Genomic DNA, 20,792 nt, shown 5'->3' on the forward strand with positions numbered 1-20,792 from the left:
ACCGAAAGCTGGAGCGCCAGGCTCCTGGCAAGGAAGGGTTTTTATTTCGGATGACATCAGTCCGGAGACAGCCCTCAAATTTGTCTCCTTTCCTCTGGTCTCCCCCAAAGATGGGAGGCCAGGGACTTTAAACGTTTGGGAGGAATGTGGCTGCTTGCAGATGGTGGTGGTGGTGGGGTCAGTGGCCTTGCTGGTCGCAGCTTTCCCCCCAGCCTGCGTTGGGCCTTGGGACGCTGCTTGCGGGGACGAGGTGGTAAGGAATCCAGGTGGATGTCCCTGGCCAGCTGTCTCCACAGTGGATAGTGGATTGTGGAGCCACGAACCCAGGGAGTGAGCAGGGACTGAGCGCTTTGGTTTTAACTCCGTATTTTCTGGGTTTAATTTAGGGTGGAAGTGACATTAGGGCCGGTGTCAGGAGGAGGCAGTAAACTTTAGGGTGATGCCTGGGGACTGATAGGAAAGGAAAACAATGTGGGTGTGAGTATATTCTTTCGATTACTATTTTCCACTGTTTCAAATTGCGTGAATACACTCAAGTTATTGAAGTTTTTTTCAATATTGACAAGATATCAGGAATGGAAATAAAAGTATCCTGCTGGAGACAATTATTTTGGGAACATTAAACAAATGATTAAAATAAAAATGTAATTATAGAATATAAAAACACATTTAAGTCAGTGCTTTTTTCTTATCACACTTGATCCCATGTAAAAGAGAGAAAGAAAAAAGACAACATAAATTAACCATAAGGAAGGGTTTTTTTTTAAAAAATGAAACACGTTTAGGACTGCTTGCCCTTCACGCTGGTTCCTTTGAAAGGCTGTGCACCTTACTCTAATTATGCTGCTGTGCTGACAAAGCCACTATAATTCACTTCCTAATTTATAAACATAACTTGTAAATTTAACTTACAAACACAAAAATGAGTAAGTTCTGACTATAGCTCCCTATTTCCTACATACTACTCATATCAAATGAGAAAGCCAGTTATCGTGAAAAATACCTTACTTGAAAAATGAAAGCACAGAATGTGCCTGAGAAAAAAATACAGCAACACAGTGCTTATGTTAAAACTGATTCATTTAATATTCCCAAACTCTTGAATTAAGCAGTTTTAGATAGTCACCTGATAGCAGTTTTCATGTTGGTAATATACCAATATCTTAATTAAGAACTGTTTTATTTTAACCTAAGATAATTCTTACAGTGGCACATTCACAAATAACAAAATTCTATTAGTAACATTCCCAAACCATGGAACTTTAAAGTTAAAATTATTGTCAACTGCTGGGAGGCATAAAAATAACATCATTAAAAACAGGGCATGAAAATTAGGTTTTTAAATTAAAAAGAAAACCTGGTTACTACTGTCCAGGGAATAGTATTTCAAATATATAATCATCTCCAAATTAGCTACCAAATTTTTTATATTTAAGATGTAGGGGGATGAAGTTAATTTTATCATTTTAGGTACAGGTATATACATCAAGGTCTCAATCTTCTAAGGTCTAGAAGGCTTGAAAGGTAACAAATTTAATGTCATTTAAAGAGTTTCATGGAATCTGTTTTAAATTATAGCAAAACATCACACCTAATTAAATTCAGTTACATACAATTTGAAATAAATACCTTGAGGTGTGTAATTCATGAGTTAGGAAGTATCAGTTTGATTTTCTAATTGGAATTTTTTTTTTGCTGAGGAAGATTCACCCTAAGCTAACATCTGCTGACAATCTTCCTTTTTTTGTGCCTGAGGAAGATTAGCCCTGAGCTAATTATCTGTGCCAATCCTCCTCTACTTTGTGAGCTGCCACCACAGCATGGCTTATGAGTGCTGTAGGTCCGCCCCTGGGATCTGAACCCTGGAACTCTGCTGCTGAAGTGGAGTGCATGAACTTAACCACTACACCACAAGGCTGGCCCCTCTAACTTGAACTTTTAATCTAAGCCTGAATGCAATTCTATACAGAATTTCTTGTTCCTTTTCATTTTATATAGATGTTGGCATTTGTTCTGTCACTTCTCTGCACTTATTTTTTCATTAAAAACGTACTTCATATTATAGATACCATGAGTCTTATGTTTAGTATTAAAAAGTTTTATTTATTTAAAAATGTTAAAAACATGATTCCTTTAGGAAAAAATTTCTCACTTTTTAAAAATTCATAATAGGATTCAGAACAATGTTTGTCAATGTTTGGACCTAGGATGCCCAGGATGTTTGAACCACCTGGGGTCTTCTTTAAAACTATAAATTTTGGGTCCATCCTAGAGATTTACTGAATCAGAATCTCTGAGGATGGGGTCTAGGAGTGACTTGTAAAAATGCTCTCAGAGCACTGTTTTTATACTAATGTTTGAGAGCCACTGATTTAAAGTAAAAACCAAGATGTGACCTTGGGTGGTTTCATTGTAGATATAAAATGAAGTATCTATTAAAATAATTTAGGAAGTCCCGTCAAATCCCATAATGGTCTCTAAGGTAATCTAAGACTGCTGATGTGCTTGACAAAGCGTTAAATACTCTCTTTTCCTGCCTTGAAGTTATCTTTTCCATCATGTACATTAAATGCTGATGGAAACATATATAAGGAGTTCCAAGTTCAAGAGCAATGTCAACCCAGTCCGAGACGCATTTCAGCGGGGTCTCCTCATATCCTGCAAACATGGCTGGGTTTGCTAAGAGTCCTCTTGCAACCATCACACCTACAAATGAAAGCACATCACACCCGTCCACACATTAAGAACTCATGGTTATGAGGTCAAACTCAATGAAACAAACTGAGAATATTAAAAATAAAGTAGTATTAAAAGGTTTCACAAGACCCTTATATTAGTGTACTTAATTCAAGTATAGAACTATTTTGATACTTTTGGAAACCAAGAAAGTTTCAATGTACTTAGAGGAATTCTTCCTTAATTTACTTTTTTAAGACTTCTACATTAAACAATTAGTCTTTAGAGTTTTTTTTATTTTTTTTGAGGAATATTAGCTCTCAGCTAACTACTGCCAATCCTCCTCTTTTTGCTGAGGAAGACTGGCCCTGAGCCAACATCTGTGCCCATCTTCCTCTACTTTCTATGTGGGATGCCTACCACAGCACGGCTTGCCAAGTGGTGCCATGTCCGCACCCGGGATCCAAACCGGTGAACCCTGGGCCGCCGAGAAGCGGAACGTGCGCACTTAACTGCTGTGCCACCCGGCCGGCCCCTAGAGTTTTTTTAGGGTAATTCCAGATTGTCATAAATTGGGTTTGCTTACACTTAACTTTATCTGCATTCTCCCGTCTAGCAATAGGTATCACAGGGCTTGGTATGCCAATAATTTAAGGGGTGAATGAAACTGCATAGCCGTCTGGGGTTCTTTTGGTTCCTGTGACCAGTCTTGTGTTCACTAACTCTCATTTCTGTTCTAGGTATTTTATTTTACTAATAGGCTATCTGGAAGATTCTTTTTTTTTTTTTGCTGAGGAAGATTCGCTCTGGGCTAACATCCACTGCCAATCTTCCTCTTTTTGCACATGAGCTGCCACCACAGCAGGGCTGCTAACAGACAGTGGTGTAGGTCCATGCCAGGGAACTGAACTGGGGCCGCTGAAGCAGAGCAGGCCAAAGTTAACCAGTAGGCACCCGGGGCCGGTCCCTGGAAGGTTCTTAACTGGTCACTCACTGGATATTATGGTGGCAGAAAAGTAACTAAATTAGCTTACCCCAATTAAAATAATATATTGTTTTAAGTAGAAGACTTAACATCATTTAAATAAATTGCTTAGCTTAAGTCAGTATAATAGGAAAATATGGCTCTGTTTTAAAGAATAATGAAAATCACATTAACATTACTCTCCCACTCCCACTTTTTTTTTTTTTGCTAATTAAAAGACAAAAACCTCAACTACTTATTTCTTACCATCTGTCCCAGTAATATGCCACACATTTTCTGCTTCTTTTAAGCTTCTGATGTCTCCATTAGCAATTACAGGTATAGACACATTGTCCTTAATTATTTTAATGGCCTCATAGTGAACTGGCTGATGTCTTTCTTCAACAGTTCTTCCATGGACTGTGATCCAGGAAACTCCGGTTGCTTCGGCCTTTCGACAAAAATCTACAGTTCTTGTAAGGTCATCATGGATCCTACAATTTCAAAATTATATCTATCTTTTCACAGCACATAAATCTTCATGCTAAAATTAAAAAACTAAATAAAATAATATTTATCTAATATATTACTTAGCTTTGCTGTACCATATTACCATTACATGTGACTATCAATGAGGTTCTGTTCGGGGATCAGTTCCCAGGTAAGCCTTCACATTTAGTTATTTCACTATTGGCAATAATAGTTTTATCTTACCTAGTGCTCCTCTTTTTTTGGCTTTGATAACTGAAAAGGTCAGCAAATACTGAAACAGATGGATTGAAAGATGCTATTCTAATATTTGCTGTGCATGCCCCAATCCACAAGTGGGAGAATATAATACTTTATCTTGAAATATGTTTTTAACCTGTCACCAAAAAACCAATTCCTGGTTTATTTTCTTTTCATTGTGAAATTTTAGTGCAAATATCATTCTTATTTTCTACTCTTGGTACCAGGAATGTTTCTTAGCATTAATTAAATAGTACATGGAAAAGTTGAGGGTTTCTTTCGGGGGAAAGTTTTTAATAATAAAGGCATGTTTTAATTTCCATTAAAAAATTTAAAGAGGAAGTTGTTCTGAATTATAAATAAAAATTATGGTATATATTCATTTACTACATGTCTTGTTTCAACATTTCCATAGACCAGCTACCAATTTATTAAGGACAGACCCCACCCCCCACACTCCCAGACAAAAGGAATATTCTTTTATTTCCTAAGTAATGGACTATATTATCAATACATTAAAATATTGTCTTTACCTTATCTTAATAGAGACGGAAAATCTGGGATTTTCCACTTGATTTCTTACTTGTTTCACCATATCTCGAACAAGCTCTGGCTTGTTTATTAAGCAAGCTCCATAACCTTCTGCCATTGCCCACCTTTATAAAGCAAATACAACAACAAGTAAATTGCAAATAGATGGGAGACAAGATACAATTCTAAAAGCACTGGAAGTGCATCTATCCATTTCTCTATCTAGCAATGGGGAGTGAAATCAGATTTTTACAATTCATAGATCCAGCATTTCTAAGTGGATCAATATGAGATTAGGAAAACATGTTCCCAGATCAAAAAACACTTATGGGAAATAGTTTTCATTGGCAAGTGAGAAAATTAAATTAAAATTCATTCAACCAAAACAGATTTAAGTATTTGTAATTAATTGCAATTACTTCAGATTTTTTAAATTCCAAATTTGATGTTTATTGTCCATAACAAGAGGTTTTATTAGTCTTAATAGTAGAAAGATATTTTTGGCTTACAGCATTCCAACACCACTAAACAGCTTATTTAAGTCTCCTAATGAGTATCAAATATGTCTAATCTGATTTGGCTTATGCTGTACTTAAAACCTTGATTTTATTCTTTGGACACATTTTGAATTATTGACAGATAATCCAGTATAGTGCCAGGAAGGAGGGGTATTGTCAAATTGAGGACATCCTATCAACTGCCAGTTACTTAGACTCAGCCAAACAACTGTGGTATGAAAAGAAAAGGTAATTATAAAAAGGTATTCTTATACAGAAAATTAATTAGGAGAAAACAAGTGGTGATCTCCCAAATCACAGAATCACAGTTTCCAGAGCAAGTATGTCTGATACGGCAGTAAAAATACATTTTAGGGACTGCTACAAACTACTTCTGGATAAGGTTCAAGGCAGATCCATGCATAAAAAAAATTCCAGCGGTGAGGTGAGACAGACACTTGTCCAGAGCATCTACGCTGTTTTAGCCATCTGAAAATACCTCTGCAGGTATCTTCCTAAATAATCTTTCCTTATTTTTTCATGCTTTTTATTCAAAGCCCAAGTGCTTTAACTCTATTTTCCTTACTTTTTAATTCTTGGAAAACTAGAAAGATAGTTTACCATGTTCACATAGGTTTTTCCTAATCTTTTTGAAAATTCTTCCAACTTCTTTGAGCTTTACCTCTGAGGACAACCACAGTTAATGTCTATTCCATTCGCATAAGGACAGACTATACGAGCAGCATCAGATAAAAGTCTTGCATCATTAGCAGCAAACTGAACAATCAATGGGCAATCACCTGATGAAACGAATAGCTCCACATTAAAATTCACAGAAACATGCACACGCATACACACCAGATAGCAAACTCTAACATGTGTATAGGATAAAATAACAATAACTATTTTTAGCCCAAGAAGCATCTGTTCCAACAAGATAGCATTAAAATAATTTTAAATATTTTAGACTAAAAGCAATTTACATTTAGTACAAATCCAAACAGTGTAAAATTTAATAAAATGAAGAGTACAACACTCTTGACAGACCTCTTTCCCAAAAGTGAGAATTAGTTTATTCTAGAACAATTTTATGTATACCTGTAAAATTTAAACAAATGTGAACATTCTATATACATTGCTATGCCTACCACTCTTTTCCCCCATGATGTATCTGGGAACTGTACTCGGATCCATTTTCTTCTTTTTAGTGGCATATTTCACTGTATGAATGGAACATACAGTGTCCTTCTAGATTGGTTTTCATTTGTGGCTCTTGGAAATAATGCTATGACGACGATACTATTATATACACGCTTTTGTGAGTATATCCATAGAGTACATTCCTAGGAGCATAACTGTTGGATAGGCGTTTAACATTTTGATCGATATTGTAAAATTTTCTTTCAGAAGATGTTACCAATATAGATACACACCAATATGGATGAAAATTCTTGTTTCCTCATGATTTATCTCACATTGTATATCCAACAGTGTACATTTGTTTTTTTTTAAGATTTTATTTTTCTCCCCAAAGCCCCCCGGTACATAGTTGTATATTTCGTTGTGGGTCCTTCTAGTTGTGGCATGTGGGACGCTGCCTCAGCGTGGTCTGATGAGCAGTGCCATGTCCGCGCCCAGGATTCGAACCAACGAAACACTGGGCTGCCTGCAGCTGAGCGCGCAAACTTAACCACTCGGCCACGGGGCCAGCCCCGTACATTTTTATTTGTGGGCTCTCTCTCTATATTCTTCGCACATTTTTCTATGTGCAATTTTTCTTTTAGTTGTTCCTTTATTATTTTTTTAATAAAACAAATTAGCTCAGTCATCGATCATAAATATAAAAAACACTGTAAATATTTTTCCTGCTTTTTGGTTTGTCTTTCAGTACATTTGTGCTCTTTTCTTACATATAAAAGTTTATAGCCAAATGTATCAGAGCTTTCCTAGGTTCAGAGGACATGTTTTTCTCATCTTTGGATTAGTGTTATGAACTCTGGATAGATGCAGTTTCATTTTTCTAAAGTTTTTTTTGAGTGCTACCTCTATGAGAGTCACTGGGTACCAAAATGCAGATTTCTGGGTATCACCCAAGTTCCAGTGATTCAGAATTTCTACGACAATCCACTGTTTTCCAGGATTATCATGGGATAGGAGAATTTGCTTTTTCTTGAAGATGTAAGCTTCAGTAGAGCTTCCAGACTAAGACAGACAAGGAAGAAGGACCTGGCCACCCACTTCCAAAAAAACTGGCCTTGAAAACCCTAAGAATAGCAGCAGAGTATGTCTGATATAGCGCTGGAAGGTGAGAGGATGGAGCAAAAACACCAGGCAGGGTTCTGTTGTGCTGTACACAGGGTCACTGGGAGTTGGAATCAACTTGATGGCAATAGCGACAAGCATGAAGTACAACAAAAAGCTGTGCTGAGGAAGACGTGGGTGGAGGGTGATCAGCAGAGTTCCCTGGCCACAAACTCTGAGAGCTGGATTAAGAAGCACGACCTGTCATGTGCCAGAGAGAGAGATCTGGGAGACAGGAATGGCTGAGAAGGATATTCTAGGCAGAGAAGTATGAGAGGACAGGGCATCTTCAGGGACTCAAAATAACTTACTACTTTTGAAGAATAAAATCAGTGGGCTGTGGAGAGAAACTGATGGAAGATAAAGCTGCAGATGAGGTATTCAGAGTCTAGATCATGAAGAACCTTGTATATTATCCATAGGTGCCGGAATTTTACTCTTTGGGCTGGTGGTTCTCAACCTTTAGCAAGCTCAGAATCACCTGGAGGGCTTTTTAAAATAGATTGCTGGACCAGATACCCAGAGCTCCTGATGCAGTGGGTCAGGGGTGGAGTCTGAGAATTTCCATTTCTAACACATTTCCGGATGATGATCCTGGTTTGGGGAATTACACTTCGAGAACCATTGCTTTAGGTAATGAGAGGTGCAAGAAGGATTTTTGGGGGAACAGATGTGATCAAACTTACATTTTAGGAAGGTCACTTTGGGCTGACTGGAAGATAGTTTGGAATGGGACAAGACTGGAGGCAGTGAGACAGGAGTCTAATCTAGAGTCCAGGTGAGAGGAAAGGGCCCTAAGGAAGGCTGACCTTACACCTGGATCTATCATCCATGGTTTATAAGGCCCTGAGTAAAAACAAATTAAAAAAAAACTTATAAAACCTAAAAGATTTTAAAATAAAATCTCTGAATTGTGTTGACTCTGATTAGACAAGATAGCTGAGTGTTTTCTCTTTTTTTTAAAGTTTTACAAAGTAAACTCTGGGTTTCACATACCTTGGTTTGTGGTAAATTCACTGTCTCTGGCTTTTATGGATCTGACAAAATCAGCAGCAACTATCATTGGTGTATAGCACAGATCACAACTGTATTTTCTTACCAGTGTTCTAAAAGCCAGCCTGTGGACATATAAAACTTTAATTAGGCATCTAGAAAACACCATAATCATGCGTACTTTCAAGTTTAATTTAGTTAATCATGAAACATTTATTAGAGCAAAGTTTTACCTCCGGGAAGATGGAGTAGATGTACTTTTCCCTGTTCGCCCTGCTTAGCACAACTAAAAACCCTGGATATTACATAGAAAACAAACATAAGAAAACTCTGAAAGGTGGAGAGAAGACAGCAGACAGGCTAGTGACCTCAGGACCTGAGGAATGACAATGTTGAGTATCCTGGGTTTTTTTTTACCTCAAATATTCCAGACTTGCAGTTGAAGAAGCTGGCAACCTGGAAATACTAATGGGTGCAGACAAAAACAGCCCCCCAAAAGTCTGCACTCTCTAACCAAAGGACCAGGAAAGGGGCAGCCCAGCAAGAGAGAAAACTTTAGGTAATAGTGGCTCTGCTACAGCCAAACACCAGAGAAAACACTGTGGCCCCCTCTCCACAAACAAAGGTTAAGAGGGGAGCCTCGTCGTCTACCTTCCCAAGACTGTAACAAGGTTCTCCAGCACCCCTCCATGGCGAGGTCAGAAGAGGCCAGGTAGGAAGCTGGGACTTTAATTCCTGCTGGCCAGTAACAAGGTCTCACTCAGTGCTGTCAGTGGAGACGACACAGGGAGCCTGGACTTCCACACCTACCCAGCAGTAGTGAGGTGCCCTTCTCCCTCCCAGGTGGAGTAACGTCAGAGGATGTTAAGAGAAGAGCCAAGACTTTCATCATCACCCAGCAGTCACCAGACCACCCCCTCCAGGGGAGCTGGAACTCTCACTCCTGCTCAGAAGTAATGAGGAGCCCCCTGTCCCCAGAGTGTCAAAGGAGACCAAGTGGGGAACCTGGACTTCTACCTCCACCTGATGATAATGAAGGGGTGCCTTCTCATCTTTCCCCTGCTGTGGTGGTGTCAGAAAAAGCTAGTTAAAACTGAAGGTTCAATATTCAGAATCAATGTAATCTACCATATTAACAGGCTAAAGAAGAAAAATCACATGATTATATCAATTGAAGCAGAAAAAGCTTTTGACAAAACAATACTCATTCATGATAAAAAAACAAAACAAAACAAAACAAAAAACCTCTTGGGGCTGGCACAGCAGCCACAAAAAATTCTACAGCTAACTTATACTTAAAGGTGAAAGAAAGAACAAGATCAGAACCAGGCAAAGATATCTGCTTTCATCACTCTTATTCAACATAGTGCTGGAACCTCGAGGCAGTGCAACAAGGCATGAAAAAGAAATAAAAGGCATATAAAGGAAAGGAAGGAGTAAAGTTGTCCCTGTTTGCAGATGACTTGGTTGTCTACATAGACAATCCCAAGGAATTTACAAAAAGAACCTCCTAGAACCAATAAGTGAATTTAGCATGCTCTCAAGATACAAGATCAACATACAAAAACCAATTTTATTTCTGTATACCAGCAATGAACACATGGACACTGAAATTCAAAGTATAAAAATAATGGGGTGTTAAATCTTAGAAAACATGCACAGAATTTGTATGCTGAAAACTATACAACATTGATGAAAGAAATCAAAGATCTAAATAAACAGAGAGATGTACTGTGTTCATGAATTGGGAGAAATTCAATTCTCCCCAAATTGATACACATATTTTAATTCTTATGGAAATTCCAGCAGGATTTTTTGTAGATATAGAAAAGATCATTCTAAAGTTTATTTGGAAAGGCAAAGGAATTAGAATAGCTAAAACAATTCTGAAAAAGAAAAACCCATCTACCTAATTTCAAGACTTATTATATAGCCATAGTAATCAAGACTGTGGTACTGGTGGAGGGATAGACACATAGATCAATGGAACAGAAGAGAAAATCCAAAAAAGAACCACACAAACATGTCCAACTGATTTTTGATAAAGATACAAAAGCAATTCAATAGTAGAAAGACAGCCTCTTCAGCAAATGGTGCTGGAGTAGACATCCATAGCCAAAAATTGAACCTCAACCTAATTCTCACACTTACACAAAAATTAACTCAAAACTGATCATGGACTTAAACGTAAAACATAAAACTATAAGACTTAGAAAAAAACATAGGAGAAAATCTTTAGGATCTAGAGCTACATAAAGACTTCTTCTACTCTACAACAAAAGCACAATTTATAAGAGGAAAAATTGATAAAATGGACTTCATCATTACATAAAAAATTTTGCTCTGCAAAAGACCTTTTTAAGAGGATGAAAAGACAAGCTACACACTGGGAGAAAATGTCTGCAAACCACATATCTAACAAAAGAGTCGTATCTCGAATATACGGAGAACTTTCAAAATTCAATAGTGAACAGAAACTCAACAACAAAAAACAACAACCTCATTCAAAAATGGGCAAAAGACTTGAATAGACATTTTGCCAAAGAAGATACACAAATGGCCAACAAGCACATGAAGAAGTGCTCAACATCACTAGGCAAATACAAATCCAACCCACAATGAGATACCACTTCACACCTATTAGGAGGGCTATAAAAAACATCTGCCCCACACTCCCCAGAAAATAACAAGTGCTGATGAGAATGGGGGAACCTGGAACCCTTGTGCACTGCTGGTGGGAACATAAAATGGTGCAGCTGCTGTGGAAAACAGCACGGTGATTCCTCAAAAATTTAAAAATAGAACTGCCACAACATGGATGAACCTTGAGGATATGCACAGTGAAATAAGTCAGTCTCAAAAAGACAAATACTGGGAGCCGGCCCCATGGCCGAGTGGTTAAGTTTGCATGCTCCACTTTGGCAGCCCAGGGTTTTGCCGGTTCAGATCCTAGGCGTGGATCTAGCACCGTTCATCAAGCCATGCTGGGGCGGCATCCCTCATAGCACAACCAGAAGGACCTACAGCTAGATTATACAACTATGTACTGGGGGGCTTTGGGGAGAAGAAGAAGAAACAAAAAGATTGGCAACAGATGTTAGCTCAGATGCCAATCTTTAAAAAAAAAAAAGACAAATACTGTATGATTCCACTTATAATCAGGTAACTAGAGTTGTCAAATTCATAGAGCAAAAAACCATAGAATGATGGTTGCCAGGGGCTGAGGAAGGCAAAGTTATTGTTCAACGGGTATAGAGTTTCAGTTTTGTAAGATGGAAAGAGTTTTAGGGACTGTAGGTACAACAATGTGAATGTACTTATACTATTGAACTGTACACTTAAAAATGTTTCAAATGGTAAATTTTATGTTGCATGTATTTTACCACAATTAAAAATTTAAAAAAAACCCTCAATAGTAAAAGAGCAAACAATCCAATTAGAATATGGGCAAAAAGACATGAAGAAACATTTCTTCAACAATATACAGATGACAAATGAAACATGAAAAGGTGTTCAACATCACTAGCCATAAAGGAAACAGAAAGTAAAATCACAATGAGATATCACTGCACGCCTACCAGAATGGCTAAAATAAAAGGCAGTGGTATTATCAAAAGTTGGTGAGGATGAGGAAAAACTAGATTCCTCCTAAGCTGTTGGCGGGAGCATAAAATGGTAGTCACTCTGGAAAACTTGGCAGTTTCTTAAAAAACGAAACACACAACTCCATGACTCAGCAAGTGCAGTCCTGGGGATCTGCCCCAGACAAACGAAGACTTACGTCCACAGAAAAACGTGTGCATAAATGTTCATATATATTTACATGTATATTTATATAATATATGTACTTAATATCCACTATTATCTTTATAGGTGGGAGTTATAAATGCTACCATTTTTATAGATACAGAGTGAAGTTTGGAAAAAGTTAATTGTTTACCAGGGCCCCACATACCAGGCAAGTGGTAGCACCAGGACTCAAGCCTAGATCACGATCCCAAAGGTAGGGGTCTAAAGATCCCATGTGTGTGTGTGTGGGGGGGGTGGTCTGTCTTTAAAAAAGTCGGCGCATGAAAAGGAAATCATATCCTAGCTCATTAACCAACTGACAATACTTACTTTGAATATCGAACCATGGGGGCACAGACTTTTACCAGCTGCCCAGAATGAAACATTTCTATGGGATCTTTTTTTCTTTCTTGACATGTTGTGGTTTGTATGCAATCACTCTTCATGAATACAGATTTGTTTCAAATCTGAAAAAGACAATCAGTTTGCATGGAGAAAAGTTACTTTCGTTAGATGAATTCCCATCGTTGTAACAATTTCAATTGCCAAGAACAGATTTTTTTCATCAGACTTACGGGCTCAGGAGTCTTTTCAGCTTCTTTTCACAGTATCGAATAGGAAACTACAGAATTCTGCCTCTATTTATAAGTCAACTGATAGTTTTTAGCACACTGTACAAAATATGCTTGTTCAAGTCAAACGCTACCAGTTTCAAGTTCTGTATTAACTCACTATAGTAACATTTTCTGCTCAAATTAATAACTGCTCATGTGGAAACGTGGAAAATGACAAGTTTTTCTTCTAGAATACCATGTTACGATTTTTCGTGTTACTTTTTAATTTTTCCATGTTACTTTGTTTGGCATTGACAAGCCAAGAAATTTGATTTGAATCACTTCATATATAATACTGTGTATGTCTGGTAGTTTGAAATATCTTCTTTTATCCAGGAATGTTAAATGGCATTCATAGAACCACTTTAAGTAGTTAGCGTTTCAAACCATATACTGGTATGTTTAATGTTCATTCTTATTCTCAAATCCTCTTCTTTGTATTTGAATCAGAAGATATGTTTTATCTTTAATTATTTTTAGAAATTTAAATACAGTATTATGTAGCGAAAATCAGCTGTAATTACACAATTGCATAGTAAATCACTTTTATACCCAGAGGTACAAGTGATTAAATTAGGTAGTTTATAAGTATTTTACAGTTGCTCTACTTAACATCCTATAATTTAATAGCATTGGCTGCTTTCCATATTCCAGTTTTTGGCCTTAGTAACTTAAAAACAGATATGGGCCAACTTTTGAAAGGCCTAATTGCTCAACATGCAATTTACCTGGCTAATCCTGAAAGTACTGATATAACCTAAATAGAAACCACTAATTTCAACTTCCTTAGGTAGACTACACAGCTAGAATAAGAGAAACTAGTTTTACTGATCACTGTTCAATCAGTCTGACTTAATAAAATCTAGACAAAGTTACAAGCTTATCTTTTTTAGTGAAAATTCATGATTAGAAGGACACAGGTAAAGTATAAAGCAACAGAAAAGTAGCTTTCTTTTCATGAATCAAATTTGTTTATTTTCTCTTGCATTTTATATCCTGGTTATGCCATCACCATCCATCCCTACTAACTCAAGTCAGACACCTGGGGCTTGTCCTCCACTTCTCCATCTCCCTCAACTGTGTCAACCCAGTGGTACCTTTAAGTCTTGGGCACATCTTCATTGCCCCAGTTTCTGTACTCATAATCCCCCATCTTGATGACTCTGACAATCTTCTCTGAATCCCAGCTGACCTTATTTACCCACTACACCCTAGACACTCCTCTGTTATCATATGCATTTGCAATTACTTTTATAGAGTATAACACGTCTGTCTCTTCTTGAGTTTTTGAGGGCAAGGATGTGTTTTTATTCATATAACAAATATTAAGTTCTTGCTGCAGGTGGGAATACAGAAGAAAGTACACTTCCTGTGTCCTCAAAAATGTATTAGGGAGTTACATACATTTATATAATAATAGCTCTCATACACACACACACACAATTTAAGCATTGTGAAAATAACTGTCTAGAGAAGTGAGGGAAGTCATCAACAGTGGAGGAAAAGCTTGAGCAGACACTACATGGGAGATGGAGGAGTGCCTGGTTACAGAGCACAACACATATAAAGCCTTAGCAACATAAAAATGCTTGCTGTTTTCAGTGAACCATTCAGTGCTTGAACTGTAACTAGACTAGAGAGGGAGAGGGCCTCGACAGTTATGAGCCTTACACGTTAGGTTAAAATTCTTTAGATTTTATACTATAGGGCCTTGGTCCTCAGCCATTTTTCCTCCTCTATGGGTGATTTTTACGTATGCGCTCAACATGTGCATATGACATACTTCCATGGGTGTACCAGATATTTTTGTACAGGCTGTCTCTCCTTGTATATTAGTTGTAATTGAAATATTTGAGCAGGGAAATGACATGATCAGATTTCCGATTTAGAAAGATTTCACTGGGGGGGGGGGTTGGGCTGTTAGCAAAATACGAGTAAGGAAGCCATTGTAGTAGTCCAGGCCATGCATACTGAGTACCTAATCTGGGACTCTAGGAATGAGGACAGAGGAAAGAGAACACACTTAAGAGCTTCTTAGAAATACAAATAAGCTGGCAAGATATTTAGGAGGTATAAAACACTTGATGACAGTGCATGTTATATAATAAGAGAGAATTCCAAGATGATGTGTACACTTTTGGCTTTAGAGACTGGATGGCATTCCAACCAAGGATACAGAACCAGAAGGAGGAATAGGTTTTGGCAGGGAAACATGAGTTTACATTTGGGCACACCAAACCTGAGGTGCTCATGGGATTTCCAGGTGGTGAGGCCTCATAACTGGTTATATAGATACAGTACTCAAGAAAAAAACTAGAGATGTAGATTGAGTCTTGAACTTTTAGGTAATAAGTTGAAACTAAAAACACAAAGTACTTAAGGATGCCATATCTCACAAGAAATCCTTAGAAGTACCAACATTTAAATGAAAAGAGAAAAAAAAAAGAATGCAAAGGAGACAGAGAGAGGAACTCCAGAGCTGGGAGGAATAAACCTGAAAAGTCATAGTCAAAAACCAAGAAAGGGGAAAGTGTTGTCACAGAGGAGGGAGGGGACACGCATCTTAAACATCACAGAAAAGTCAAGACTAAAAAGTGTCCAATGGCAACTAGCTCATTAGTGACGTTAGCAAGAATAATTTCATTCTTATTCATTCTTGTAGTCTCAGTACATGGCACAAAGGAGGCCTCCCTCAATGCATATTTGCTAAATGAATAAATCAGTAGTTCTCAACCTTGGTTGGACATTACAATGATCTGGGGAGTTTTAAAGAATCAAGATGCCCAAACCATATCCCAGATCAATTAAATGTGAATCTCCGGGCTTGGGATGCAGGCCATCAGTGGTTTTGAAAGCTTTCCAGGTGATTTCAACTTGCAACCAAGCTTGGGAATAAATCCACTCACTCCAAAGCACCTGGTACAATTGTTTGTTTAAATGGGTTTCTGCCTTACCTATTAGCTCCTTTGGGAAAAGAGAGGGATCGAGTCTTAACGTTTGTAAACTCACGCTGGTATGTACAGTACAGGCTCAAAGCTCTGCATTGAATGAGCAACTCTTCTAAAACCTTCCAGTGTAAAAGCCAAGCAAAGAAAAACAACCCATAATCCAAAGATAATGCTTATTCATCATTAACATTAAAAAATTAAGAACAAATTTTGTGTATTATGGATCACGAAACCTAATGTGAGGCTGAGCACACTGCACTTGGCAATTTGTGTGACCTCCATTCAGAACAATCAATCCTATTCACACCATGACTGAGATCAAACAAATTATATGAAGGAGAAAGCACAATGCAGTGTACCATGAGACTTGCTCACTTCAGTTGTTATGAGTTTTTAATGCGTTTAGATCTATAAAGTACTTAGAAGAGCATCTGGCACAGGGTAAGTACTACTATAGTACCGTCTTGAAATACTGTTAGCAGAAATCAAGAGACCCATGTAGATCTAGAATTGCGAAAATTGGTTCCCTGTGTACATACCTGTTGTACACAAAGGAAAAGATATATTACAGTTTCTTTCTTTTTTTTCCGAAGAAATGCTTAGCCTTCTTGCACACGTGTGGCTGACCTGTTCATTTATCAGTATTTATCTTGGGAGAAATTGAGGTGAATAATGCAGATGGATCAGCGGAGAAATAACGCGAACTAACTCGACGACTTTACAGCTTCAATACTGTTAATTTGTGATATGGAACATCCATCAGTTTGTAATACAAGGCCTGGCGTCGCTCATAGCACGTGGCTGAAACTGAGAAGAGGTAGAAGAGGCATGAGGTCGCGGTCTCAAGGGAAAGAGGGCAGAAACGGAGTCCCACTTGTCTTTTCCTGGTTCAGTCTTCTTCATCGACTCTCGGCTCTCCCTATTACTCATCCCTGGCAAACTGGCCTCCCCACCCTTTTCCCGCTTGCTTTACCCCAGGACTGCGAACCAAGACGTGTGACAGATAAAGCTGGCTAGCTACTAACTCCCACCCGCTGTGCTTGTGGAGGACAAGCCAAGAGCCCGGTAACCTCGGCTCTCCTCTCCTGCGTCCACCGAGAAGTCCCAATTCTTGGGTTAAATACTTGCTTTAGAGAGAAGCGCGGCGGCCACGTTCCGGAGCCCACCTTCTCTTCCGCCCGGGTAAGGGCACCAGTCCCAAGGGGGCGGCGGGAGACGGAGGGAAGCGCCGGCCCCGCGGCCAAGGCTTCCCCGCTGCGCTGGGCCCTCGGCGCCCGCCCGCCCCGGGACCCACTCAACTCGCGGCCAGAGTCAGCGCAGCCGCCGCAGCCGAGCCGATGCACCAGGCCGGCCGGGAGCCGCGACCTGGGCGGAGCGGGCGGCGCCCAAATTCTGCGTCATCAGCCGGGCGGGGCGGGCCCGCTGCTGACGCCATCACCCCGGCACCTGCCAACATGGAAGGTGGCGACGGCGGCGTTGCTGTGGCTGGCCGTGGGGCTCTGGGCTCTGGAGCGGCTGCAGCGACCGTCCGGGAGCTCCTGCAGGACGGTAAGGAGTCAGGGTCTGGCCGGGTCGGGGGCCTGGGGGGCTGTCCTGCTCCGCACGTCGGCCCGGGTGGGGGACTCAACCCGTCGCTTTGCAGAAAGTTTTCCAGTCTCGACGTGACCACTCCCCTCCGCCCGGCCCCCCGGCGTCTGGGTGCTGGCTTCGCCAACCTGGTTCCAGGGACTTGTTGCCCCCTTCCCGTCCGGGTGTCCTGGGGACACCTGTTTTCTGGTTGCTGCGCATTTCCACTCTACCCTCCGCGCGCCTGCGGCTTCCCTGCTGTCCTGGGCCCCGCACCCGGTGCCCCACGTTGGCAGCCTCTGTCTGCTGCCGTGGTTCCTGACGAAAGGGTGAAGCAGTCGATACCATGAAAAGTGTGAGAGCGCAGACGCTTACTGAGAGAGGGCCTCATTTTTAGGTAGAGTTGGAAATATCCCCTCTGTTAACAGATTCTTGAACTACACAGGTGGCCCCACTTGCAGGTTCATTTGTTTGTTTTTGCCCACAACCATACATGGGGGAGGGTTCAGAGCATTCGTTGCAGCTGGGATAAACCGTGTGTATTGTCAGGTTTATTGATAGTTTTGGAGAGAAATTGCTAGAAGTAAGAAGATGGGTTAAACAGAGAGCATTTGAGAAGCACATTAAATTGTATTATTAATCCAGTTAACATGCCCCAGATACCGTATCCTTCAGAATAAAGTTCAAATTCCTAAGACCCTTCTTGTCTGTTCTTAATTTTATTCTCTAATGGTCATCACGTTCTAAGTTGTATTAAAATAATTTGTATACTTAATCTTTTCTACTGCATTGTAAAACCATTTTTTAGATCCCACAGTGTTAATAATATTACCTTTGCGTACAGTAGGTGCAGAATAAGTGTTTTTAAAATTGAACATCACAGTGAGAAGCTTGTGCACATAATTTGAAGACCAAAGTTGGTTGTAAATGAATGAAATAAAGTTCGAGATTATTGTTTTCTCTAACTATTGTATGTTTTATTATTACCCTCAGTTACTTGCCTTCTCCTGGTAGTTTATATACTTTTGTCAGAACTTAGTTATTATGTTGTTTTCTGAACTAGATGGTATTAGATTCTCCAGGTTAGGATCTCTGCTAATGCATCTTTGTATCTCAATTTAACCAAGTTTTGAGCTCCTGATGTATGTGCAATTCACACCCTGGAGTAGCTCACCGGTTCAGTAGGGGAAATAGTCTTGTAGAGCAATAAAGTAGGCACTGTAATATGGTGTTGTAAGGGTAGCAGTAGAATAGTATACAAAGTAAAACATTAATACAGAGGAGGATGATAACTGGGAGTGGTTAAGGGAGTGTCAGGAAAGGCTTTCTAGATGAAGTTGGTTTTGAAGTGTAAATAGAACTTCCCCAGGTGAAGAAGTGGAAGAAACAACACGTGCCAGACATAGGTATATATTGCAGTAGGATGCTTTCCAGGAATTGTAATCAGTTTTTGGAGAGTAAATAGTCCTCAATTCTGCCATTTGGATTTTCCTAGTTAGCTCTCTTTCCCATCTTCCACAGTGATTATTTAAATCTTCTTTATTCTTTTAAGCCTCTCCTTTCAAGCTCAACAAATGACTTTCTACTTCCCTAAAAAAAAGAGAATCCATCAGATGCTCCATTTCTTGCCATCAAACCTATAAACCTAACCTAAACCTAACTATAAACCTAAACCTACAATCATCCCTTTTTTTCCCCCTTGCATTTTCATTTACGATGCAAGTGGAGTCTCTGCTGCTTCCTAAGGACGGTCCCTCCTCTTGTGCTCTGAATTTTCTTCTTGTCTCATCAAGGACTCAGTCACCCTCATTCTGTGCCACTGAAATTGCTTTCCCAGGGTGTCCAATGACTTCCTTGTGGATAAATCAAAAGGACACTTTTTTGGTTCTTATCTTACTTGTAAAAGGGGTTGGCTTCTTTCTTGAAATACTTTCCTCATGTGGCTTGTGAGTTCCCTGCCTTTTTGAAGAATTCCTTAAGTGTCCTTCTCCAGTTTCCTTTAGATGCTTGTCTTCTTCAGTTTTTTCCTAAGTCAGTGGTTCACAACATTCCTAAGCAATTAAACATTTCCATCAGGAACAGCGATTCACTGTCAGGCATCTGCTAGTGATAGAGGATAAGATTGATAGGGTTGGTGAGCAGATGCATTGTTTGAAAATTTGTGAGGAGTTTCTGATGTGCTTCCTATAGGAATGCAAAAACTATGAAAGGGAAGCATCCTATGACTTTTCTCTTTAAGGACAGTCAGTCCTCAGATGCCAAATCCTGTGGCCGGTGTTCACCCTTTATTGTGTTTGATCTTTGTAAGCTCTTTGACACTACTGACCGCTGACTTTCTTTGAACTCCCTTCTTTTGGTTTTTGCCATTCTCTCTTGTTTTTCTTTCTCTCCGAGCACTCCTTAGTCTCTTTGATTGCTTTCACTTTTTCTGTCTACTCCCCAAACTTTTGGTGTTTTCCTGGCTTCTGAACTCTATCTTCCCCATTTCCCTCCTTTTTTGCCTTCTAAAATTTCTTCCTAAATCATCTGGTCTTTTTTTCATGGTTTCAAAATTAAATTACTATCTATACCCGCAAGTACATACATATGTGGTCCTCACCTCTCTTCTTAGCTATAGAACTGCTGCCTACTGGGCATTTCTATCTTGATAGTGAACAAGCACTACTGGTTCTACATTTAAAAGCCTGCATATGAACAAATAGCACCAGTTCTACATAGGAAAAAAATGGAAGGAATTTTTCTTTTTTTTTTGACCCCTCTACCCCAACATTTTCCTCTGGTAGTCTCTTTTACTGTTATTGTATGTGTGTAGTTAGATGTGTGTTTGTTCCCCATGTTGATTATGAGTTCCATGGAGGCGGGATTTGTTCATGTTCATCTTCATACAAAGATGGCTAGTGGTCTAGCTTAATGCAAAGCTGAATGCCCTATGTCAGTTACTCAATCAAGAAACTTGAGAATCATCCTCTACTTCTTGTTCCATCTAATCACCCATTTTCAGCTTGTCTCTAAGTCCTGCACATTATAATGTCTAGATAGTTGTCAAATTTGTCACTTCCTTGACATTCTTAGTGTCTTAGGCCTTTATGGTGTCACTTGGGCTTTAACATAGCACCTTACTGGCCTCTGCAGCTCAGTTCCATGGGTGTGCTAGTAAACCAGCTTTCTAGGAAAATAGGACAAG

At 39.4% G+C, this 20,792-nt stretch overlaps 2 protein-coding genes across 2 annotated transcripts in view; one reads left to right on the forward strand and one right to left on the reverse strand.

Annotated features, from left to right (window-relative positions):
- Positions 1 to 1,069: 1,069 nt before the first annotated feature.
- Positions 1,070 to 17,444, reverse strand: DUS4L (dihydrouridine synthase 4 like). The gene is made up of 8 exons (XM_014831843.3): positions 17,171 to 17,444; positions 16,582 to 16,849; positions 12,811 to 12,947; positions 8,695 to 8,816; positions 6,080 to 6,197; positions 4,903 to 5,025; positions 3,908 to 4,134; positions 1,070 to 2,706 (listed from the first exon to the last, which is right to left on the reverse strand). The coding sequence occupies exons 3-8, from the start codon at positions 12,924 to 12,926 to the stop codon at positions 2,459 to 2,461; spliced, it is 954 nt and encodes a 317-aa protein (XP_014687329.1). The 5' UTR covers positions 12,927 to 12,947; positions 16,582 to 16,849; positions 17,171 to 17,444; the 3' UTR covers positions 1,070 to 2,458.
- The window catches only part of COG5 (component of oligomeric golgi complex 5), a 325,049-nt gene continuing 321,690 nt past the window's right edge, over positions 17,434 to 20,792 (forward strand). The window contains exon 1 of the mRNA XM_014831838.3: positions 17,434 to 17,590. Within this exon, the coding sequence (XP_014687324.3) occupies positions 17,497 to 17,590 (94 nt within the window). The 5' untranslated portion in view covers positions 17,434 to 17,496. The remainder of the gene's footprint in view (positions 17,591 to 20,792) is intronic.

Source organism: Equus asinus, chromosome 1, assembly GCF_041296235.1.
Source record: "Equus asinus isolate D_3611 breed Donkey chromosome 1, EquAss-T2T_v2, whole genome shotgun sequence".
NCBI lineage: Eukaryota > Metazoa > Chordata > Mammalia > Perissodactyla > Equidae > Equus > Equus asinus.

What these genes read in the sequence shown, in the direction of transcription:
- DUS4L (XM_014831843.3), bottom strand. Translation starts at nt 12,926, where the DNA reads ATGAAGAGTGATTGCATACAAACCACAACATGTCAAGAAAGAAAAAAA. An exon ending in CCCATGGTTCGATATTCAAA is followed by an intron (nt 8,817 to 12,810) that starts GTAAGTATTGTC and finishes ATATGTCCACAG; the next exon opens with GCTGGCTTTTAGAACACTGG. An exon ending in GCATATTACTGGGACAGATG is followed by an intron (nt 2,707 to 3,907) that starts GTAAGAAATAAG and finishes TTTCATTTGTAG; the next exon opens with GTGTGATGGTTGCAAGAGGA.